At 49.5% G+C, this 25,533-nt stretch overlaps 1 protein-coding gene and 1 pseudogene across 1 annotated transcript in view; both read right to left on the reverse strand.

The window, feature by feature from the left end:
• Nucleotides 1-25,533, reverse strand: part of FAM178B (family with sequence similarity 178 member B) — a 131,660-nt gene that overhangs the window by 72,143 nt on the left and 33,984 nt on the right. The window contains exon 7 of the mRNA XM_075562677.1: nucleotides 22,527-22,594. Coding sequence (XP_075418792.1) covers nucleotides 22,527-22,594 — 68 coding nt within the window. The remainder of the gene's footprint in view (nucleotides 1-22,526; nucleotides 22,595-25,533) is intronic.
• Nucleotides 16,243-17,016, reverse strand: LOC142461367 (eukaryotic translation initiation factor 3 subunit K pseudogene; annotated as a pseudogene).

Raw genomic sequence — 25,533 nt, forward strand, 5'->3', positions numbered from 1 at the left:
GGCCCGCAGGTTGAGAACCACTGAATCAGACAATGGTGATACTTGCCCAACCTTGTCATTCTACTAAAAACACTGAAATGACACTTTAAAATGGCCGGTTGAAGGGCATATGGATTCTATTTCAATTTTAAAAAATCAATATGATCACCACATTCAGATGCCTGGAAACAAAATTACATGATAATTCCCAAATAATTCAATACCCATTCCTGATTTTTTAAAAATCTCAGCAAACTAGGAGTTTAGTAACAAGGTAGTAAGACAGCAGGTCAATCTGAAGGATCAACTGTACTTCTATGTCCTCAGAGCAAGATGGGGCTTTCTGCCCCCTAAAGAATTACACTCTCAGCAACGAGAGAGGAGGTGCTCTGACTGTGGAGCAGGGATGGGAGCAGCCTTGTCAGCACGCAGACCGCATTGGAAAGCGGGTTGTTGCAGATGCAGTTAGGGTACCATTTAGCACCTTATCATTTGCTCTCCCTTAAGATCCATTTCAAATAGTTCAGGGTTTTAAAAAAATATTTTCTGCTTTCTTTTCAATTGCGATTTGTATGTGTTACTTTGTTATCCTTGTCCAGGATAGGGAAATGCATGGCTCCTTATGGGTGCTGTAGTGGAGGTTGGGAGGAAAGGGGGATCTAATAATGCTGAGTGCAAGAATGAAGAAAATGCTCTGACACGGATCGTGGTGATGACTGTACAACTCTTATGGATGTGACTGCACTATTCCGTTGTATGATATGTGAACTACATGCCAAAAAAACTGTTGGGGGGGGGGAGTAAGTCTCGGAAACTCACAGGGGCCGTTCTACCCTGTCCTATACACAGGGTTAGGATAAGGCAGCATCAACTCAGTGCCAGGGAGTTTGGAGTTTCGGCAGCAATGAATAATCAGAATTTGACATTTCAGAAACAATGTCCTTTATGATAGCATCAAAAACATGAACTAAAGAGATAAATTTGACATAACATGCGAAAAGGCTTATACACTGAAATTACAAAGCACTGCTGAGAAAAATAAAAGAAAACCTCAGTAAATGAAGTGATGTACTATGTTCATGTATTAAAGACTCAATATTATTAAGATGCCAATTTGCCCCAAACTGATGTACAGAATCAGTATAATGCCAATCAAAATTCCAACAAGTTTTTTAAATAAAAGAAATGACAAGCTCTTTGTAAAATGTATATGAAAATATCAACGACCCAGTATAGCCAAAAAGCAAAAGCAACTTTGAGGAATTTAAACTACCTGACTTAAAGACTTATTATAATAAGGCTATAATCATTAAGTCAATGGGGTAAAGTTAGACATGTAAATCAAACGCAAAGAAGACAGCCTAGAGATAAAATATACATACCTAACTCAACTGTGCGTTGAGGTAAGGACTCCATGTGGCTCTTTTAGCCATAGGCTTTGTAACTTCCACCAAACACTTTGTATCAGTCTCTAAGGAGGGGATTGGTCGGTTTCGTCATGCCTCTTTGCAGAAAAGAAAGCAAATCCCATCCTTGACAAGAAAGCGTGGAGAGTGAAGCATCTCCCAGACCCCTGTGTGGAGAGGCAGCAGCACAACAGCACCAAGCCCCTGAGACAGAGCAGAGGGCGTCCAGGCTCACGGAAGCACCAGGGCATCCATCAGCACGTAAGGGCTTCACTCTCCTCCCCTGAGCAGAGCAGAGGCTAAGGGGCTGTGTAGCAGAGGCGGGCGACTGGAAACAGACATGCCTGCCCTCCTGGCAGACAAGAAGCACTGCGGACAAAAGGCCTGTAATTGCTAATGTTCTCTGACCTTGACTTGTTGTGACCTGTTATCTTGCCTAATCAGCCCTCATAATTGTGAGACTTCTCAACAAACGGGTTAATTGCTTAGCCATATGCAAAAAGAAAGAAAAAAAAAGGACCCTACTTCACAACACACACGGAAATGAACTCCAAATGCGTTCATTCCACAGACTGAAATGTAAGGGCTTCCTCTAAACCTGCTAGGAGAAAGCAGAAAAAGATCTTGATGAGCCAAGTGTCTTCGTTACGGAGACAGAAAGGCCAGCAATGGCTGGCTTCCACAAACAGACTTTCTTTCTCTCAGTTCGGGAAGCTAGACGTCCTAATCCAGGGAGGTGGCTGTAGGGAATCTCTCTCTCCACCAGCTCCTGGGGAAAGGCCTCCTCTTTAGCTTGCTTTCTAGTTTCTTGGGGATCTCTCTGCAGCTTGGCAGAATCTTCTCCCACCTGTACTTCTCTCATTTACTTGGTTAATCTCTTATAATTTAGATCTCAAGAGACAGGGGCTCATTAACATAACAAAGACAGCCCAACCTATTCCCAAATGGGATTATAACCACAGGCATAGAGATAAGGATTTACAATGCATATTTGATGGTGGGGATGATGACAGACAATTAAATTCCTCACAAAGGAAAACCCAATCAGGAGGAATGAGAGAGCAGGTGAAGGTCATGTGAAAGAATCAAGGTTGGGGATGAAAGAGGGCATCAAAGGGAAAGTGAGTCACATAGAACCTCAAGTGTGAGAGGCAGTGCCCAAAGAGGCTCTGGCTCCCCTTGATGAGAGGGGTGTGCACAGGCAAGAGTGACTTTGGAGTTTTGGGTTTTCTCGACCAATCTCTCCACCCTAACAAGCTTGACAAAGACTGACAGGGGCCTTTTCTGATGACTCCTCTTTTGCTTCCCCAATCCTCTCTGGTTTGCCTTCTTCTTTTTTAAACAATTTATTAGGGGCTCATACAACTCTTATCACAATCCATACATATACATACATCAATTGTATAGAGCACATCTGTACATTCTTTGCCCTAATCATTTTCTTTCTTTTTCCTCCTCTTTTCTTTTTTTACATTTTATTAGGGACTCATACAACTCTTATCACAATCCATGCATATACATACATCAATTGTATAAAGCACATCTGCACATTCCCCGCCCCAATCATTCTCAAAGCATTTGCTCTCCACTTAAGCCCTTTGCATCAGGTCTTTTTTTTTTCCCCTCCCTCCCCGCTCCCTCATGTGCCCTTGGTAATTTATACATCGTTATTTTGTCATATCTTGCCCTATCCGGAGTCTCTTCCCCCCCTTCTCTGCCGTCCCTCTCCCAGGGAGGAGGTCACATGTGGATCCTTGTAATCAGTTCCCCCTTTCCAACCCACTCACCCTACACTCTCCCAGCATCGCCCCTCACACCCTTGGTCCTGAAGGTATCATCCACCCTGGATTCCCTGTGCCTCCAGCCCTCATATGCACCAGTGTACAACCTCTGCCCTATCCAGCCCTGCAAGGTAGAATTCGGATCATGGTAGTTGGGGGGAGGAAGCATCCAGGATCTGGGGGAAAGCTGTGTTCTTCATCGATACTACCTCACACCCTAATTAACCTATCTCCTCTCCTAAACCCCTCCACGCTTGGGCCTTGGGTCTTCACTCTGCACTTCCCCCTTCATTCAATATGGTATATATATATATACACACACACACACACACACACATATACATAAACACACATATATCTTTTTTTTTGCATGATGCCTTATACCTGGTCCCTTTGGCACCTCGTGTGCTTCTTCCATGTGGGCTTTGTTGCTTCTGAGCTAGATGGCCGCTTGTTCACCTTCAAGCCTTTAAGACCCCAGACACTATCTCTTTTGATAGCCAGGCACCATCAGCTTTCTTCACCACATTTGCTTATGCACCCATTTGTCTTCAGCGATCCTATCATGGAGGTGTGCAGTCAATGATATGATTTTTTGTTCTTTGATGCCTGGTAACTGATCCCTTTGGGACCACTCGATCACACAGGCTGGTGTGTTCTTCCATGTGGACTTTGTTGCTTCTGAGCTAGATGGCCGCTTGTTTATCTTCAAGCTTTTAAGACCCCAGTCACTATCTCTTTTGATAGCCGGGCACCATCAGCTTTCTTCACCACATTTACTTGTTCACCCACTTGGGCTCCAGCCGTTGTGTCGGGAGAGTGAGCATCATAGAGTTCCAATTTAATAAAAGAAGGTATTCATGCATTGAGGGAGTGTTTGAGTAGAGGCCCAAGGTCCTTCTGCCACCTTAATACTTAACCTATATTCATCCTTTTGTTTTCCTCTCCCCCCTCCACCGGTTTTCCTTCTTTCTTTGCTTCCCCGCCTCTGGGTCATCAGCATGGAGTCCTCTTCTACTTCTCTGTGAGCCTTGGTCTCTCCGAATCCTATCCCGGGTTTCTCTCCACTCCGTCTCCTGCAGGAGCCTCTGGTCCCCGCCTGAGCACTGAAGCACTCTCTGCCCAGCTGCTGGCAGTGTGGTTCTGTCGGCCCTCGGCACAAACGGCCTCTGCCCAGGACACCCTCTCCGAGGTGATGCCCCTGCCTGGGAGCAGCCACCCCAGTGACTGGTCGGTGCTGGGGCACAAAGGTCTGGCCTGCTGCCTCTCCTCAGCCCCACAGCCCCTGCGGTTGATGGATGGATGGGCAGAAGGTGGCCTCTGTTGTCACTGCATCCCAGCCCAAGCCTCCCTGTCTGCCCACACCTCCTTTCTTCACATCCCCAGGGGAGCGGAGCCCAAGAGCAGCCTTGACCCTCTTCATTTCCTGCTCATTGGTCTCCACTTCAGGGGGGCACAGCCTGAAATGCACCGTCGTCACCCCCATCGATGGCTTCAGCCGCCCAGCAGGAGCTGCTGTTGGTGGGAGCCCGTGGGTCCTTTGGCTTTGGACATCCCTATTCTCCTTGTCCATTTGAGTGGTGACCCTACGTCCTTGTCCCGGCAGGCCATAGCCTGCTGCCCCTTGGGCATAGCAGCCCCACTCCTTCAGCTCTGAGCTCAGTCCCGTTCTCCAATCGAAGAGGATGAAGACCGGACTCTTAACCCTCTGAGACCATGGCCAGCCGCGCGGCTTCCCACGCTCCTCCCACCTGTTCAGCTGGTGGCCTGGCGCTCCCCGGGGAGTCCTTTCTTTTCTCTGCTTCTGTGTTCTTGCGGACCAGCAGATGTGGCTCCCTGGGCCTGTTTCCTGCCTGCAGCATTCCGAGAAGGCAGACAGCTGGATTTCCTTTCTTTCTTCCTCTATTCTCTTGCGTGGGCGTGGCTGAGTTTTCTGCTGGGGTAGTTGGATAGAGTCATGAATTGTACGCTTAATCTCTTTAACAAAAGATTGGGTGTTCGTGTCCTTGGCGGGAATTCGAGGGCACATGTCCCCAATTTGTACAACCTGTTTTTCAAATCCTCCTGTTTCCTTTTCACTTTATGGTTTCAGTTCACTTTTACACGGGGCCATTTAAGTTGACGCTTAGAAATCTCCTCGGCCAGACACACAGGTCCATCACTCACAAAGCCTCCCAACATGCATTTTTTGGGGGGTGGTGGTGGTGGTGGCGACAATTCAATCGACAACACCTGGTTTGGCCAAGTCGCTTCTTAAATATGAGACAAGAGGCACAAGCTCTAAAGTAAGTGATCCTCAGTAAAACAGAGTCCATGGAATACAGACGTTTTTGCTCTTCCTAAGACACTGCCACTCAAGTGCTCAGGAGTGCCACCGGCAGGGACGGACCAAAGACCCATGACTCTCATGCAGAAGGTGCTCTTCCAGCTCACTGAGCCAAACGACCCCAACAAACCCGAAAATGAACAGAGGTCATCAAAGCAGATACCCGGATGGCGAACAATCTCTTGCACGATTACAGAGCGCCGGTCTTTCCAAGCAAGGCTACACGCATGGCCACGAAGCCCATTCCAACGCGTATGACCCCACAGGACAGGGCAGAGCTGCTCCGGGGGTGGGGGGTTGGGGGTGGTGGGTGGGTTCGGGGCCTATCAGTTATCACAGGAACAGAGTGCCTCCTTTTTCTCCCCTGTTGAACCCACTGGGTTCAAACTGCTGACCTAGTGGTTAGCAGTCCCCACAGGCACCCACTCTGCCGCCCCCCCCCCCGAAAGTGCAAACTAGAATCACAATGAGCGATCGCTGCGCACCTGTTAGTAAGCCTCACCGTCCCAAGTGTTGGTGAGGGCGTGGGGCTACTGGAATGCCAGCCGGTTAGCAGGCAACGTACAGCCGCTTGGGGTCAGTTTGGCAAGTTCTTGTCTGTTTTTTAATCATTTTATTGGTGGCTCTTAGAGCTCTTGTTACAAACCACACATCAATTGTATCCGACATATTCGTAAATATACTCCATCGTTCTTTTCTAGACATTTACTTTCCATTGACCCCTTGGGATCAGCTCCTCTTCCGCGCCCCCTTCACTGCCCCCCAGCCCCCATGGCCCCTGATAAGATCGCAGATTGTTAATTATTTTCAAATCTCACTCAGACTTCCGGCTCCCTTCCCCTTTGGTTTCTCTTGTTCTCCCCACAGGCTGGAGGTGTGTGGTTATGTGCCATTCATTGCAATTGGTGCCCCTCTCCCTCCCCACCTCTCCCTCCCCTTTCCCCTACCTTTCTGCTATCTCTATTCCTATACCTGTTCCTGGGTTCCATGTGTTGTTTTCTCTTGCCTACGCCTAGTCTAGATTGGGAGGCGGCACTGAGGTTGTGATAGCGCGTGCGCCTGTGTGCGTGCGTGCGTGTGTGTGTGTGTGTGTGTGAGAGAGAGAGAGGGAGGGAGAGAGAGGAGGCCTCCAGGAAATAGAGGTACATTGCTTGCATGACCTATTGGTGCTCTATTGCACCCATTGGCTCATCCCCTCCCTGCGACTGCTCTGTGGGGGGATGTTTCATTGTCCATAGAAGGGCCTTGGGTCACCACTCCAACCAATGAATTTTTGTTTGTTTACTGTTTGTTGTGAATCTTCTGATGCCCGCTGCCCAGTCTCAATGACATCTCACGATCACACTGGCTGATGTGCTTCTTCCATGTGGACTTTGTTGCTTCACTGTTGGATGGCTGCTTGTTTAACTTCAAGCCTTTAAGACTCCAGACACTATATCTTTTAATAGCCGGGTACCATCCTCTGTCTTCACCACATCTGCTTATGCACCCATTTTGTCTTCAGTGATTTTGTGTGTGTGTGTGTGTGTGTGTGTGTGTGGTGAGCATCACAGAATGCCAATTTGTTAGAACAATGTGTTCTTGTATCAAGGAAAGGTAAGAGCCGAGGTCCAAGACCCATCTGCAGCGTCAGTGCATTGCCTTATATTATATGTACATAGGCCCATACCACTATTGTTATGGATTAATGTATTTGCATAAGTGCACGCCTCTATTAATCTCCCTATCTGTGCCTTTTCTTCCTAGACCTTGCCTCTGTTTCCTTTTGCCTTCTCCTGCCCCTCCATCACTTTCTCCTTTCTTCCACCTCTTGGTGTTTCTGCTCCACTAGCTTGGTGTTGCTCTAATACTCACAGGATCTCTACCCTCTCCTAGATGCTGGTTCTGCTTCCCTAGTTGTTCCCCTGTCTATGATGCCATCCGCTCACCACACCCTTCTCCCCACCCCCTTCCTCCCCTTCTACCTTCCTGGGCCATTGGCCCCATTTCCTTCTCCCTGGGCTTCCCTCCCATGGTCCAACCCATGTAATTAGGCAAACCACCCATGTTCCAGTCAGTAAGAAAACCTATGGTTGAAGAAAGAAAAGGGAAGAGAAGAAGATGGGAGAGAGAAAAAAACCCTACATAGGTACAGGTCTGCTTGCTGGTCCCCAGAACTTCCCCCCTGGTCCTGAGGGAGATCTGGGGGCTGCCCTTCCTCACCTGAAGTTCATTCTTGGGCTCCTCAGGGGCTCTATGCTCGGCTTTACTCCCATTGCGAGTCTGTTCTGCTCTATTTCCCCACTGTCTCCCCACCGTGTGTCCCCATTATTGTTCCCTGTCTCCGTATGCTCCAGTGAGGGGACAATGTGTCTTGAGCTGTTGGAAGTCCACAGTCCTCTCTGGGCCCCAGCAGCTCCATGCAGGGACCTCCTCCTCTGGGCTTGCCCATGTGGCGTCTAGGCCGACTGCCCCTTTCTCTGTTTCCTTCTTGGTTTGCTTCCGTCTGGGTCTAGTAGGTCAGTTCCTTTCCCCCACCAGAAGGTCTAGTGTCGTTCTCTGCGGCACACACTTCCAGGGCAGGGGTTAGGCTGATTCTGGCAAGTTCTTAAAAACTTAAATATTTACTTCTATGTGACCCAGTGATTCCACTTCTGGGTATCTACCCAAAGCAAAATAAAGGGGTGCTTTACACGTCTCTGTGTATGAGCATGTTGACAGCAGCCTTCTTGTTTATAGCCAAGAAGTGAAACGGACCCCCATGTGCGTTAGGAAAGGAATGGACGAACCAGCTGCATGTACCTGTGCGATGGAATACCGCCCAGCATTACAAAGGTACACACAGCTGGTACGTGCAACGGCATGGGCGCATTCAAAAATAGTTATGTCGAAAGAAAAGGGTAATTATGTGGACAGGGAAAAAAATCCAACCACTGTCGGGTTCTATTTATAGAAAATGCCAGAAAATGCAAATGAATCTACAATTGCAGATAATAGATTAGTCGTTTCCTACAGATACGAGGACAAGGCGAGATGAATTACAAAGAGACACGAGAAAACTCCGGAGGATCATGGACAATCATTTTGCTTGGGATCAGGGCTTTGAGGTGTAAACAGAAGTCTATATAAAGTATACACTTTAAATGTGTGCAGGCTAATGCATGTCAATTATACCAATAAAACCATTTTGTTGTTGTTTTTAAAGGGAAGAGCTTAAATGCATGTGTTAATGTATTCTTTCTACACCAAGATGTCTCATGCCACCCCAGAACCCCGCCTCTGGAGCGCCTTGCTCTAGATTCTAAGTCCTGCCTGCCCTGCCTGTCGGGCTGTGGCGGGTCATGAAACCCAGGGTGGAGAACCGGGCAGTTCCTAGAAGGGCAATTATCCACTGGAGGGAAGTTTGCATGAAAACCCAAGTGGCACATGCTGATGAAGATGGAGGATTGTACCCTCAGTCTGGATTACAACTCCGTCAAAAGATGGCCCAAATCCTCACACATGGAGGGAAGACTGATGCTGTCAAGGATTTCATCTTGCTTGGATCCACAATCAATTCTCATGGAAGCAGCAGTCAGGCAGAGATCAAAAGATACACTGCACTCGGTAAATCTGCTGCATGAGGCCTTTGAAAACTGTTGAAAAGTAAGGATGTCACTTGGAGGACCAACAGGCGCCTGACCGAAGCCACAGCCTTTTCCATCGCCTCATAGGGATCTGAAAGCCGGACACTGGATTAGGAAGACAAAAGAAGATCCCGGAAGAACCGATGCGGTTGAATGATGGAGCTAGGGAAGAACATTGAAAGTACCATGGACTGCCGGGAGAACAAACACATCCGTCTTGAAGAAGTACGGCTAGAATGGTCCTCAGCAGCCAGGATGGCAAGATTCCATCTCACGAACTCTGTTGTCAGGGACATCGTGCCTGGTAAAGCAGAGGGACTGCAAAGAGAGGAAGGCCCTTAATGAGATGGAGTGACACAGGGGCTGCAACAATGGGCTCAATGGTGAGGCTGCAGGACTGGGCAGGTTCCTGCTGCTTGACAGAGGGCTGTTAATAGTGCTGGGGAGAGGCAGGGCCCTGCCAGCACAGTGATGAATGCGCTTTGCCAGTGATCTGAACCCACCAGCGGCTCCATGGGAGAACGACAAGAGGTAGCAGCAGGGACTTATTTACTGTGGTCTTCTAGCGAGAGCCTCTAACTCCACCAAAGCATCCACCATGGGTCCATCTCCTCTAGGACACACCAAGGATCTGTCCCTGCACGAATCCGGTACGAAGGTGGTGGATACTGATAGGATTCCCTGGAGCGGCATCCTGCTGTGTCTAACCTGAGCCCTCTGACAAGCAGGAGGAGGGATCTCATGACCAGCAAACTTCAGGAGTGGAGCTCATCTTCTGGACCCAAGATCCTTATGGGGTGGGCCTCCTGGATCCAGACAGCCATACCTCAGAGCAGCGGCAGCAGAACCAGGAGCCACAGCGCGGAACTGCCTGGTGGGCTGTCCCACCCACGGAGCAACAAGTGCTGCTGTGCAGGAGGCTGGCTGGTGGAGTGGGGTGCCTCTGGGTACTTAATTGGGGAAGCTGGACTTGCTGACCTATGGAAGTGGAGCTGAGTGCCTTCGGGCTGATCTTTACTGGAGTGAGGTGCCTCTGGGCACTTAATTCAGGGAGCTGGGTTTGCTGACCAATGGAGTTTGAACTGAATGCCTTCGGAATGAGGTTTAAAGCAGGGTGGTATGCCCCTCTGGGCATTTACTACCAGACCTGAAAGTTTGTAAGAGATCCTGGTAAACAGCTACCCTGGCGGTTCTCACTGACATTACAACTTAATTTCCTCAACCCTTTAATTACGAATTTGGTCTCGGTTTCTGTTCAGCCATTGCAATAGATATTAGAAACTAGAGAGAAAAATTATAGAGCATTAATTAAGTCGGCGTAGTACAAGATAATGCTTCCACAAAGACTTGTCTTGAAAGCCCTATGGGGCAGGTCTACTCTGCTCCAGTGGGTCACAAGGAGTCAAAGGTTGAATACAAATCAGTGGGTTTGAGTTTGGGAGATGTGGCTATGGAGTGGGTGGGGGAGAAAAGATTTTTCTTTTCTGTATTTTATCTTCCCTCCCCCAATATTTGAATTTTTCAAATTTGTACTTATAATTCAAATTTAAAAAGTAACAACAGAGGTTATCTGGATGGTATGATTAAAGGACATATCCTTATTCTTTAAAAATAATCATTGTATTAGGGGCTCATACAACTCTTATCACAATCCGTACATACATCATTTGTGTCCAGCACATTCGTACATATGTTTGCCATCATCATTCTCAAAACACCTGCTTTCTACTTGAGCCCTTGGTATCAGCTCATTTTTCCCCTCCTTCCCTGCTCCCCCCTCCCCCTTGATAATTTATAAATTATTATTTTATCATATCTTACACCATCTGACATCTCCCTCACCCACTTCTCTGCTGTCCATCCCCCAAGGAAGAGATTATATGTAGACCTTGTCATCTGATCCCTCTTTCTCCCTCACTGTCCCTCCACCCTCCCCATATTGCCACTCTCACCACTGGTTCTGAGGGGTTCATCTGTCCTAGATTCCCTGTATTTCCAGTTCCTATCTGTGCCAGTGTACATCCTCCGGTTCAGCCGGATATGTAAGGTAGAATTAGGATCATAATAGTGAAGGGGAGGAAGCATTTAAGAGCTAGAGGAAAATTATATATTTCATCATTGCTACCCTGCACCATGACTGGCCTGTCTCCTCCCTACAGCCCTTCTGCAAGGCGATGTCCAATTTACCCCAGATGGGCCCTGGATTCCCACTCTGCATTCCCCCTCATTCACAATGCAATGATTTTTTTTTGCGTGTCTTTGATGCCTGATACCTGATCCCTTCGACGCCTTGTCATCTCACAGGTTGGTGTGCGTCTTCCATGTGGGCTTTGTTGTTTCTCAGTTAGATGGCCCCTTGTTTATCTTCCAGCCTATGGGAGCCCAGATTCTATATATTTTGACAGCTGGGCATCATTAACTTTCTTCACCGCATTTGCCTATGCACCCGCTTTGTCTTTAGTGTTCGTGTCGGGGTAGGCTGGTGTGTTTCTTCCGTGTGGGCTTTGTTGTTTCTGAGTAGATGGCTGCCTGACTGTCTTCAAGCCTTTAAGACCCCTGATGCTATAGCATTTGATAGCCGGGCACCATCAGCTTTCTTCATCACTTTTGCTTATGTACCTGCTTTGTCCTCAGCGATCAAGTCGGCAAAAGCTGGTGTGCTTCTTCCAAGTGGCACGACAATGGGTGCACAAGCAAATGTGGTGAAGAAAGCGGAGGGTGCCCAGCTACCAAAAGATATAGCACCTGAAGTCTTAGAGATCTGAAGATAAATAAACAGCCATCTAGCTGAGAGACAACAAAACCTTATTTTATTCTTATTCTTAAAGACAGCCCTGTAAATATTACCTGAGAGGGAAGTACAGAGTGTCGTAGAACTGACACAGGACAGACAGGAATGGAGTCGGAAGGAAACCCTCACCCTTAGTTGACTGATTGTCGGGAGGGAAGGAGGGGAAGCAATGGCAGAAAGAAAGTGACCTGCAGAATAGGGGTCTGTCACAGCTAGCCCCCAAGCCCCCGGGACCCCACACGGGAGGTCCTAGAGCAAAGGACATGCATGGTGGCCCTATGTGGGAGAACAAAATCTTCTAAGACCCTGTTGGGGAGACTGAGCTTAATCTGCCCCGAGAACTGAATTTTCCGCCCACTTTAAAAGCATCCAAAGAATGTACTGGCCAGGGTCATTTTCATTACATTCGCTCCCTCCTACATAAATATTCTAGAAGCTGATAAAGAATGAAATCGGTGGGCACGAGCGCACAATATTGTTTTGGATCCTAACAGGAAGGAACCTCCAGGCGCTTTGCTCTTTTCCTGAAGCGTCTCAGGACGGGCCGTTTTCTGGTGGCACCGTTCCCTTCTCGGAATGATCGGTGCTGAGTTAATGGGCAGTTCTTCCCCGGCCCGGAGAGAACACGTTGGTTAAATAAGCATGAGGTAATTTCTTTCAAACAATTAGTTGCACAAGGAGATGTTTGCGTTCAAAATCAAGTCTGGCCACACAGAAACTATTAGCGCTCATAAACGGGTTCAGCAGGAGACAAGGTCAATAATGCAAACGCTGGTGGTATTTCTATGCACTCGAAATAAACAACATCAAAGTGCCACCGAGGGGGAACCGTTCACTTACAATAACGTAAAATGAACAAAATATTTGGGGGATCCATTTGGTAATGGAAGCATAAGACTTGTACACAGACAATTGCAAAAGACTGCTGAAAGAAATGAGTGACCTAGATAATTAGACAGCCCATACTCATGAGCTGCAAGAATTAGCATTGCTAAGATGGCAATACTCTCCAAATTTGTCCATAACTTCAACACCATCCCTACGAGATACCAGCTGCTGCCTTCCTCCCGACCCAGAAATCTACAAGTTGTTAAAAAAAAAAAAAAAGCCAAAACAATTTAGAAAAAAAACCAACAACATTAAGAACTCACAATTCCAAATGACAACAAAGCTATAGTACCCAAGGCATTGTGGTACTGACAAAAGATAGACAGATGATGGATGAGAACTGAGAATCCAGAAATAAACCCTCTTATCTATAGTCACTGATTACTGACAAAGGTGCCCAGACAGGTCAATAGGGGGAGAGAATAGCCTTTTCAACAAATGGTTCTATTAAAACCTACCTCACATCATATATATAAAAATGAACACAAAAATCAATCTAAGGCCTAAAGGTAAAAGTGAAAACTATGAAATTCTTAGAAGAAAGCAAAGGCATAAACTTTGTGGGCTTGGATTGAAGAGTAATGTCTTATATGACGCCGATGGCATAGGCAACAATTGAAATAGAAAAATAGATACACTGGACTTCATCAGAATGCACATCCTTTTAATTCCAAAGTCACTAACGAGAAAGTGAAAAAGCAACCCAGAGGGCGGAATAAAATATCAGCAAATCACCAGTGGCCAATATGCATGCAAACAAAATGCTTAACATCATTTGTCATCAGAGAAATGGAAATCAAAACTACAGCAAGACCACTTCATGCCCACAAGGGTGACACTGTACCGAGAAAAGGCAGCCAATAGCAAGAGATGGTGATGATTTGGAGAAACTGGAACTTTCACCCGCTGCTGCTTTGGAAAACAGTCTGGCAATTCCCAGATGGTTAAACACAAAACCACCCTGTGATCCAGCATTGAAAACAGTCTGACTAAGCAAAAGAAGGTCTCAAAAGGCCACGTGGTACATCACTCCATTTCTTTTTTTAAAAAAACGTTTTATTAGGGGCTCATACAACTCTTATCATCATTCGTACATATATCACTTGTGTAAAGCACATCTGTACATTCATTGCCCCCATCATTTTCAAAGCATTTGCTCTCCACTTAAGCCCTTGGCATCAGGTCCTCTTTTTTCCCCCTCCCTCCTTGCTCCCCGCTCCCTCACGAGCCCTTGATAATTTATAGATTATTATTTTGTCATATCTTGCCCTGTCCGACGTCTCCCTTCACCCCCTTTTCTGTTGTCCATCCCCCAGGGAGGAGATCACATGTAGATCCTTGTAACTGGTTCCCTCTTTCCAACCCACTCTTCCTCTACTCTCCCAATTTTCGCCACTCACACCCCTGGTCCTGAAGGTATCATCCACCCTGGATTCCCTGTGCTCCCAGCTCCTATCTGCACCAGTGTACATCCTCTGCTCTATCCAGACTTGCAATGTAGAATTCGGATCATGATAGTCGGGAGGAGGAAGCATTTAGGAACTAGTGGAAAGCTGTATTCTTCATCGGTGCTACATCGCACCCTGACTGACTCATCTCCTCCCCTAGACCCCTTTGCAAGGGGATCTCCAGTGGACAGCAAATGGACTTTGGGTCTCTACTCTGCACTTCCCCCTTTCATTCACTATGGTAAGATTTTTTTTGTTCTGATGATGCCTTATACCTGATCCCTTTGACACCTCGTGATCGCACAGGCTGGTGTGCTTCTTCCATGTGGGCTTTGTTGCTTCTGAGCTAGATAGCTGCTTGTTCACCTTCACGCCTTTAAGACCCCAGACACTATCTCTTTTGATAGCTGGACACCATTAGCTTTCTTCACCACATTTGCTTATGCACTCGTTTGTCCTCAGTGATCATATCATGGAAGTGTGCACCCAATGATATGATTTTTTGTTCTTTGATGCCTGATAACTGATCCCTTTGGAGCCTCGTGATCACACAGGCTGGTGTGTTCTTCCATGTGGGCTTTGCTGCTTCTGAGCTAGATGGCCACTTGTTTATCTTCAAGTCTTTAAGACCCCAGATGCTATATCTTTTGATAGGCGGGCACCATCAGCTTTCTTCACCACATTTGCTTATTTACCTGCTTTGTCTTCAATGGTTGTGTCAGGAAGGTGAGCATCATAGAATGCCAATTTAATAGAAGAAAGTATTCTTGCATTGAGGGAGTACTTGAGTGGAGGCCCAATATCCTTCCGCCACATTAATACTAAACCTATAAATATAGGCACATAGATCTATTTCTCCATCCTCTTATATATATTTGCAAAATGACATGTCTTTGTCTAGACCTCTATAAATGCCCTTTGCCTCCTAGCTCTTTCCTCTCTTTCCCTTGGCTTTCCTCCTGTCCCATTATCATGCTCCGTCCCCACCTGGATTTCAGCGATACCTCTTCGTTACATTACCCTTGATCATGCCCTACCAGGCCTCCCATACCCACCTCACTACCAATTTGAATCACTTGTTTATTCCCTTGTCCCTGGGTTTGTTAATACCACTTCCTTCCCCCCCACCTCCCCCTATCCCATTGTCCCTTGGAACTGTCAGTCCCGTTGTTTTCTCCTCCAGATTGTTCATTCAGCCTATCTTATTTAGACAGAACTGCGGAGATAATGACATGAACAAAAACAAGACAGAGCAAAACCAAGCAACAAGATACAACAAAACCACAACAACAAACCACTGACAAAGAACAAAACAAAACACAACAAGAAAGAAAAGCTTGTAGTTAGTTCAAGGATTGTTTGTTGGCCTTTAGGAGTGTTTTCCAGTCCAGTCTGTTGGGGCACCACGCCCTGGCCCCAAAGTCTACACCACTCCATTTCTACCAAGAGTTCAGAACAGGAAAGTCCAGAGAGAAAGGAGGCGGGTTAGGAGGAGGGTGAGTGGGAGGGATTGCTGAGCATGAGGTTTCTTTTAACCACACAATAAGATAAATGATAAAAGCAAAACAACAAACAGAAATCAAACAGAACGTGCAAGGTGAGTGTAGAGACTGAAGCTTTCAGACGCCACAGGCAGAATGATCAATGGTACAACCAGTATGGAGAATGGTCTGGCTCTTACTTAGAAAGTCAGGCACAGAAATACCCTATGATCCGGCAGGCCCACTAGGAGCAGCTCTCGGAGGGCTGGGCGGCGGGAAGCCACTGCCCCAGGGAGGAGAGGGCAGTTGAGGCAGGAAGCAAAATGTGCAGCAGCTGCTGGACGTGGATTAACCGCTCTGCAAACTTCCACCCCAGTCATCACAAAATGTTTCCTGCTTTGTTTTTTTAAAGGTCTGGAATTAGATAGTGGTTGATCGTTGCACAACCTTGTGACTGCCCCCCCCCCCACCCGAAAAAAAATTACAACTGAATTGCACGCTCTGGAAGGGTGAATTTTACGTTATGTGAATGACACCTTTTTTTTTTTTCAGTTCACATGTCTTTATTCAAGGGCTGTGGTTACTGGGAGGAGGCCATGATGCTGGACACGCTGTCAAAGTCAATCTTCTCCACGATGTTCTTGGGCTTGATGCTCTCTTCCTGACTGCAGATGAAGATCTGGCCCGACTTGTTGGCACTCCAGCCGTATTTGCTCATCCACACCTTCAGCTGGCTGTCTGTCAGGTCCCCAAGCATTTCGGCCAGCAGCCAGCGGTCAATGTGCTGGTATGTGATGCCCACCACGTGGCAAATGAACTTGCGGACAGAATCTTCAAAGCCCATGATGCCTTCCAAGAGGTCCATGTTTTCTTCCAAGGCTTGCCAGAAGGCCTGGAAGTGGCAAGTCTCCAGCAGGTCACCGAGGTAAAGAATCTGTCAGATGGGCCGCTCTTCTTGATGCGCTTGGTCGATCATGCACTTGCACAGGGTGAAGTCGGTGTGGGGCAAGTTGGTGAGGGCCTTCAGCAGGATCTGGGCCGTGACCGTGGTCTGAAAGAAGGCTGGGTTGAACTGGTACAGCTTTAGGACAGCGAGGTTGGCCTCCAGGTCGTAGGCATTCTCCTTGGCCTGGGTCTCCACATAACGCTCTAAGGTGGCCAGGTTCTCAGGATTGTACCTGTCGATGCCCTTGAGCAACTTTCCCACGTTCGCTCTCATCTGCTCAAACATTGCCATGACCACTGAGGCTCTCCACTGCCCGACTGGAGGCTGAGGCCGCGCCGGCACGGCGGCAGAAAGTACCGGAAGCAGAAGGGCGAATGACACCTTTTAAACACACTTCTAACCTGGTCTTGTCGGACACCAGTAAGGCTTCCCAGTGCCTGCACTGGTCCCCACTGTGCTCCAGGATGTGGCTCAAACTTCAGTCCTGTCACCCCCCTTAAAGGAAGCCCCATTCTCCCCACCTCCTTGGGCCTTGTCCTCATTCCTCCCTGCTGTCTGGGCACATACAAATCCTCCTCCAGGGCTGCTCACAGAGGCCAACAGTCAGATCTGGTCTACAGAGGGCTGACTACTGTCAGTGTGGGTTGCCTCATGTGTGTGCACATGTGTGTCTGTGTGTGTGTGTGTAAGCAACAAGATTAGTTACTAAAAAGAGATTTCACACATGCATTCCCCTTCTAAGCTTGTGGCCAATGCTGCTGGCTGCCTATTCAAGAGCCCTGCTCTGTTTCTTCCTTGCTAAATAAATCTGTGTTTTGTCCCGGGGTCTGCTCAGGGAAAGTGGGTCCACCCCAGTGGATGAACCAAGTCACCGCATTTCCTTTTGCAGGGGCTGGTCTAAGGCTGGCTATTGGAGCAGTGTGAGCTGAGCCACAGGCAACACAAACAGGTTCTGGCTGCTTAAGCAGAAAACAGGCTTATTATATGCCAGAGGCCAAGCTGCCATAAAGCTAATGGGGCTCGCTGGCACTGCTGGGCCCCTAACCTAGCCCCTGTGAACCAGGTCTGGGTGGGGGGAGGGCATGGGGTTGTCATCAGGAAGTGTTTCTCCAGAAACAGTGGTGGTGCCTGTCAGAGAGAGAGAGAGAGAGACAGAGAGAGAGAGAGAGACACAGAGACAAAGAGAGAGCGAGAGAGAGACACACAGAGAGAGACACACACAGAAACAAAGAGAGACAGACACACACACACACACACACAGAGAGAGAGAGAGAGAGAGAGAGAGACAGAGAGAGAGAGAGAGAGAGAGAGAGAGAGAGAGAGAGAGAGAGAGAGAGAGAGAGAGAGACAGAGAGAGAGACATACACACAGAGACAAAGAGAGAGCGAGAGAGAGACACACAGAGAGAGACCCACAGAGAGAGACACACACAGAAACAAAGAGAGACAGACACACACACACACACACACACAGAGAGAGAAAGAGAGAGAGAGAGACAGAGACAGAGACAGAGAGAGAGCGAGAGAGAGACACACAGAGAGACACACACAGAAACAAAGAGAGACAGACGCACAGAGAGAGAGAGAGAGAGAGAAAGAGAGAGAGAGAGAGAGAGAGAGAGAGAGAGAGAACCTGCACCTCCCTCGGGCTGGAATTGCTATCGTGTCTTTACTCTTAAGAAGCGTTCCTAGGGGGGAAGGGAGACCCCGAATAGGGCAAGATATGACAAAATAACGAGGTATAAATTACCAAGGGCATATGAGGGAGGGGGGAAAGGGGAGGGAGGGGGGAAAAAAAAGAGGACCTGATGCAAGGGGCTTAAGTGGAGAGCAAATGCCTTGAGAATGATTGGGGCAGGGAATGTATGGATGTGCTTTATACAATTGATGTATGTATATGTATGGATTGTGGTAAGAGTTGTTGGAGTCCCTAATAAAATGTAAAAGAAGAAAAGAGAAAAAAATGATTAGGGCAAAGACTGTACAGATGTGCTTTATACAATTGATGTATGTATATGTATGAACTGTGAAAAGAATTGTATCAGCCCCAATAAATTGTTTAAAAAAAAAAAAAGAAGCGTTCCTTTCATCTTTGATTTTCCACCGAGTCAATGACTCAGGTGCCACAATTACACACAGAGAGGGGGAAGCAGCTATTAGAACTGTTCTCCAGGTGGTCAAAGGACCTCTGCTCCTACGGAATGCACAGGACAGCTCCATAAGGAGACACAGCATTCAAGGGAAGTTGTAAAATGGAATGGCATGGAAAGCTCTGGGGGAAGCTGGGATCGCTCACGAGGCAGAGAATCCCTTAGCTACAGTGAGGGCATTCAAAGGGTACCAGGTCATCAGAGAACGGGGGCAAATGTCCTCCGAAGTCTACGACTCAGTCTAGGTTAATGAAGCCAAAAGGGGAACTGTCCTGAAAAAGAGAAAGTATGAGCAGAGATGGCTTCTTGTCTCATCTCTCCCGTCCTGACCTGAACCAATGTTGTCTCGTGAGTACAGAATGACACTTGGAGTCTCTGTCAGAGTCTCCCGAGTACAGAATGACACTTGGAATCTCCCGTGTATAGAATGACACTGAGTCTCAGAGTACAGAGTGATACTTGGAATCTCCCATGTACAGAACGACACTCAGTCTCCCGTGTACAGAATGACACTCAGAGTCTCCTGCGTACAGAAAGACACTCACAGTCTCCAATGTACAGAAAGACACTCGAGGTCTCCCAAGTACAGAACGACACTCGGAGTCTCCCAAGTACAGAATGACACTCGGAGTCTCCCAAGTACAGAATGACACTCGGAGTCTCCCAAGTACAGAACGACACTCGGAGTCTCCCAAGTACAGAATGACACTCGGAGTCTCCTGTGTACAGAACAACACTCACAGTCTCCAATGTACAGAAAGACACTCGAGGTCTCCCGAGTACACAACGACACTTGGAGTCTCCCGTGTACAGAAAGACACTCGAGGTCTCCCAAGTACGACACTCGGAGTCTCCCGTGTACAGAATGACACTCAGAGTCTCCCAAGTACAGAATGACACTCGGAGTCTCCCAAGTACAGAACGACACTCAGAGTCTCCCGTGTACAGAACAACACTCACAGTCTCCAATGTACAGAAAGACACTCGAGGTCTCCCGAGTACACAACGACACTTGGAGTCTCCCGTGTACAGAATGACACTCGGAGTCTCCCAAGTACAGAATGACACTCAGAGTCTCCAGTGTACAGAAAGACACTCAGAGTCTCCCGCAAACACCATGACACTCGGAGTCTCCCGTGTACAGAAAGACACTCGAGGTCTTCCGAGTACGACACTCGGAGTCTCCCGTGTACAGAAAGACACTCAGAGTCTCCCGCAAACACCATGACACTCGGAGTCTCCCGTGTACAGAATGATACTCGGAGCGGTGGCAGCCATTCTGACACCATGAGGGAAGTAGTGAGAAAGGCAGACCAGAAGCTAACCTGACATTACAGATATGCTGAGTATACCTGGAACCACCCACTTCGAAATTTTCTTGTCATAGGAGATAATAAACTGCTCACACATGAGTATTTGGGTGTGTGTGTGTATTTTAAAGGCCAAACTAAAACACAGGCCAGGGGCTGTCAATGTCCTAATTTCACTTGGTCCCAATATGCACCTGGACCTGCATTTCCTCCTTATAACGCTTTTGAGGGATGGTTCAATTGCTCCTCCTTCCACAAAGCACCTCCGGATTGCTGTCTCCCCTCACCGCCCTGCCGGACCTCCCACGTCATTCTACTTCCCTTGGAATTCCTTTTCTCATATTGTAATTGCACAACACGACCGCTTCTATTTGGCTCTAGACCCTCTCAGGGCCCAAAGCATGTCTTTTCCATCCCTATACGTCCCCCTCTGCCCTGTAGGGGTGATAGAAGATCCAAGCTTCCAGCACACCCTTACTCTCTGAGATCACGAAGAAGCTTGGCCAAGGTGATGGTGTGTTTCTCACTCCAGAAGAACCACCCCGTCACCCACTAACACATCAGTGTGCTGTAGCCGGTCACCCTGAGCAAAGCCACAGAAGGTCCCTCTCCTAGTGCCTGCCAGCAAGCCCCGGTGGGCCCCAGCTTGTTCAGGATGCGTGTTGGGACAGGGGTGACTGAGTAACGCCCTTCTAGGTCAGCAGTGTGAAACCAGCAGCCACTCTGCAGGAGAAAGATGAGGCCTTCTACTCCCATAAAGAGTCACAGCCCCAGGATTACCCTGTCCTATGCAGTCACTGCCCTGTACGGTCACTGTGAGTCAGCACTGACATTGACATTGACGAGCCGGCAGTGAGTGCGAGGACCACCTGGGGACAGCTATGAGTCACACAAACTCCAGCACAGGATAGACATTTACACACGTGCACGCACAGAAACACTCCCAGTGTATGTAAGAGAAAGACCAGGTAATTTAAAAATATGCCCACAAATCGCGGGTACAATTCGGAGGTCTGCAGGTCCACGACTGCTGACAGATGGCGATGGCCGAGACTGCCGTGTGCGTGCTGAGCCGGGTCTAGTCCAGCCTCAGGAATGCCTTGTGCACTGATGGTAGCTTTTCAGTTCCAACTTGGGGGAGGGGGTGTCTCTCTGACACCCGGCCTTTGCCCAAGCCTGCCTCAGTTGAGATTCCGGCCTCAGGTGTGGAGTTCCCTATGCCTGTGTCCACACATTCTACTGAGCAGGGAGTCGCTTTTGTTTCACTGCAGAGCTGGGCGCTCGGTGTGGACAGCGGCCAGGGAGAGTGGGATGTCCCCCTGCTTCTGCGGAGGAGACGCATACCACTGCATGCAGGACAAGGGAGGCCTCTGTTCTCTGAAAGGGCAGGCATGCTGCAGAGGGGCTGCAGAGACCCCAAAGGGCAGCCTGGGCTGTTGGGGCAAAGGTTATGAAAAGGGAGAGGAGGCTGAGACTGGTGCTATTCACAAGACAGTAGTTGGAGGGATCTGGGGGAGTTGGGGGGGGGCACACATAGTGGTGGTGGTGGGGAGTCTGGAATTCTCTGACAGCTGTTGCCCCAGCTCCCAACTTGGCCGACTCCTGAAACAGGGGAAGCATCAAAACAGGGCTTGGAGGCGGTGATGTATGCATGTCAGTCCATAACCTTGGCCTAGAGAGCTCTAAGAGGGAGGGCTGATGACAGTTGGGGCAGAGGCGGGTCTGGGCACCATGAATGCCTCTGTCTGCCTGCTGTAAGCAACTGTGACTGGTTACATGATACTTTTTTGGTGCCGAAGTGTCTAGGTTCAGGTACTGAATGATGACAGACCTGGAAGGGTGCAGCCACAAACGGGAAATTAATTGCCTCTGTAGAACTCAGAATATCATAAAGTATAAAGATGACATAAATACCACCCCCACCACCCCTGCCCCGCCCTCCGCCCCCCCCCAGACCACTTTTGGACACAGCAGGAGTGGCAGTGGCAGCAGCTCCACCCGCTGTGATTCCACACCTAAGAGCCTCCCTGATTTGAAGGGGATGTTCCTGGAACCCTCCCCCAAGCAAACGGGGGTGGGGGTGGGCTCCCAGGAAGAACTTGGGAGCAAGTTGTCCACTTGGAGCCAGAGACACCCAAATTCCCTGAACTGCCTGTGGCTCCCCGGAAGTGCGTGGGGTCAGTCTCTCAGCTTGGCTCTGAGACAGAGTCGAGATGCCAAAGAGCCTGCTGGCTCAGCTTGTTACTAACCCGCTGGAGCCCCAGCCAAAGAGGGCCCGATGCTACCGAGTCCTTAAAGGCGCACTCCCGTGTGCTGGCCTCCCGAGGGGGTCAGAGACCTGTGCGCCCTGAGAGCCTGGGGATAGAGTACAAAGCCTCCAACCCAAATCCCACACTGACCGGATGCATGGGAGAACCTATCCACGCTGAGGTCCCACAGGAGCCCAAAGGCTTCCAAAGAAGTTTCTGGAGGCCATGTCAGCAGCTGGGAAGAGGAGACATGGGTTAGATGGGTCGTCCCAGTGGGGAAATCGCCATAAGGCTTTTTCAGAGGGCAGTGTGGGCTAGCCAGAAGCGCATTATCCCCTCTGATCCTCATGAGCCCAGGAGGCAGGAGGCAACATTATTAATCCCATTTTCCAGATGAGGACACCAAGCTCAGAGAGGTCAAGCAACTTTGCCAAGGACACACAGCAACGAAAGCAGCGAAGCCCGTCCACGTGACTTGGCTCCTCCTCCATCCTCTCCCAATTCGGGAGGGAGTCTGGGACCTTCTGGCTGTCTCTGGCTATGGTCACAGTCACACCATTCCAGAGCACAGGCGGTGTAGGCGGCTGAGAACAAGTTCCCCTCCCCGGCAGTGGACATGGACCAGTCTGCTGCACAATGACAGGGCCAGCCCCTGCTCAGTCCAGCATCCTGGGCAGTCACCTGAGAGGCCCAGCTGTGTGAGCCCCCCAGGACAGAGCACACATTCACAGGGAACCTGGGGGCTCACCGGCCTGACTCCAAACTCCTGGGATCCTTAGTTGGCTGTCCCAGGAGTCTGGGGTCGTAAGCTGGAGAGATGGCATAGCCATCCTCTTTGACAGCACCCCATGGTCTGGGGCCACACTCACAAGCCCAGGCCTTAAGGAGGGCCAAGCGCCTTGGCAGCGGCATTCCTGCCTGCGGGCAGCCTTGCTGTGCTAGCTAGAGCTTGCCAGTCAGTCACACCTCCATCACGCTCCCTGATGGGGTCTGGAGGGGGCGGGGGGGCAGGGAGGTAAAGAGGGAAGCAGGTGTGGTGGGTGCAGTGGTGCACACCCCCTTTCAGGACTGACACTCTCATCAAGCTCCCCTGCCAACTCCCTATCCTGTTGTGGCCAAGGGCCTCAGCCAAGTCTTTTGCTGATCACTTAGAGCAAACAAAGGGCCTTGTCCAAGGACCCAACTAGTCCCCAAGCTGCACCTAACTGGTCCCTACTGGGGTCTCAAGGCCTGGGTCACCTGCCTTCATTCAGAACGACCAGAAAGGGTTGGGTCTGCTGAATGAATTAATGAGCAGATATCACTGGAATGGGGAAAGGGTTTCCAACCAATTCTTCTCCTCCGGGTACCCTGCATTTCCACCTCGCCCCTAAAGAACCCACGCTCACTCGGAGTCGAACTGCCCCTGTGGGTTTCCGCAGGCTCTAACTCTTTGCCAGAATAGAATACCTCATGCCGTTCTCTCCAAGAGTGGCTGGGGGCTTTGAACTGCTGACCTTATGGTTAGCAGCCCAACATGCTGCTCACTTTGAATAACTCACTCTGGTACCAGGGCTCAGAGTTCCACCCCAGATACAGCGAATTAAAATCTACAGTTGAACAAGATGCCCAGGTGATTCTTATGTAAATATCTTAAGCACACCTAAGAATCACCTGGGGATCTTGTTCAAATGCAGATTCTGGCTCAGGGTGGAAATGCAGATTCTCAGCAGGGGTCAAACCAGAATGAACCTACTGGAATCCCTGAAAAGTCTACTCCCAGGCTGCAAGGACCTGAAACCTTGGAACTGCACTCGCAGTGTCACCATTGTGGGCAGGAGCCTAAGACTGGGCAAAGCAGTTTCCAGGGCTACTCAATGGATCTGTGAGCGGCTTGGCTCTGTGGGCCCCCTTAACAAAGTAAGGGACCGAAGCAGAAATACAGAGTTCCTTGGCTGCACACCTGTGATTCAGGCAACACCTTGCCAGAGGGAAAGTCAGAGTCAAACCAGCCCCATCAGAGCTCAGAGTCCTCTGACAGGTAGGATTGAGAGGGGAGAGAAAAGAAGGCTCACCCACCCCTCACAGGGACAGGCCGCAGCTCAGGCATCTGCGCCACCGAGTTGGGGTCACAAAGACTCTCTGTGGGCGATGTCTCCGATGGATTCTTTGTGTCTCCCAAAGCTCCACTGTGGGTCCTGTCAGAGCCTGTACAAGGAGCCAGCCCAAAGAGGCTGCACTGCTGGGGCCGACCAAGAATGGCTGCACTGTTCCCACTTACTCAGCCGGGATGCCCCGCCGGGCTTGGAGGAGGGGGGAGAGCCAGAGTCACGCAAGAGTCTGCAGAGCTGCGGGCGACTTCTTCCTTTGGGGCAAGGAGGACCTCAAAGGGGAGAGGAGGACACTGGAGGGCTCTCTGTGGAAGGCAGCCAGCCTGCCCAGGCTGAGGAGTTCCTAGAAGAACCCAGCCCTGGATGGCAGCTCCAGTGTACAGCTGTGGTCCAGGCTCCAACAGACAACCACTGCCTGGCTACACAGTAGCCAGTCCTGGAAGGGGATCAAGGCCTGCAGATTCATGCCTTGCATTCAAAACACAACAGTTGGTGCCTTGACGGACACCCTACTCCCACTGGCCAGCTTCTCTTTGAGAGGCTTCGAACCCAGAGCAGCGACAGGGTGGGGGCACAGGCAATACGTTTGCCCTGGATTGAACCAGCAGCAGCCACAGCAAAGTCTCACTGCCGTGGAGTTGACCCTGACTCAGCGACCCTGTGGGTTTCCCAGGCTGCCACTCCTTACGGCAGCCCCGTCTTCCTCCCTCGGTCATGTGGAAGCCTGACTGGCACCCACTCCGGGTGGAATAAACTGGGGCAAATGGGACAGCGATTCTTGCCTTTCCCAGCCCACTTCCATCTGCAGAGCGGAATGCATCCCGGGTCCAGATTCACGAGGAGGGGGTCCCCCCCCCCCCGCCCCACAGTGTCCTCCTTGCTATGGACAAGGGGCAGGGGCCAGGAACTGTTGGCCTCATGAGAGATGAGCTTCGACACAGAGGAGGCACACACAGATCAGCATGGTGGGATCACTGAGAGATTCCCCCACAAGTCCCCAAGGGAAAGCCCCCAAGGTAGGGGTTCTGGCGGCCCCCTGCAAGGCAACATGGTGGGGTCGGCAAAAGCTCCTAGCTCTGCCCCT

This window comes from Tenrec ecaudatus, chromosome 11, assembly GCF_050624435.1.
Source record: "Tenrec ecaudatus isolate mTenEca1 chromosome 11, mTenEca1.hap1, whole genome shotgun sequence".
In the NCBI taxonomy this organism is placed as follows: domain Eukaryota; kingdom Metazoa; phylum Chordata; class Mammalia; order Afrosoricida; family Tenrecidae; genus Tenrec; species Tenrec ecaudatus.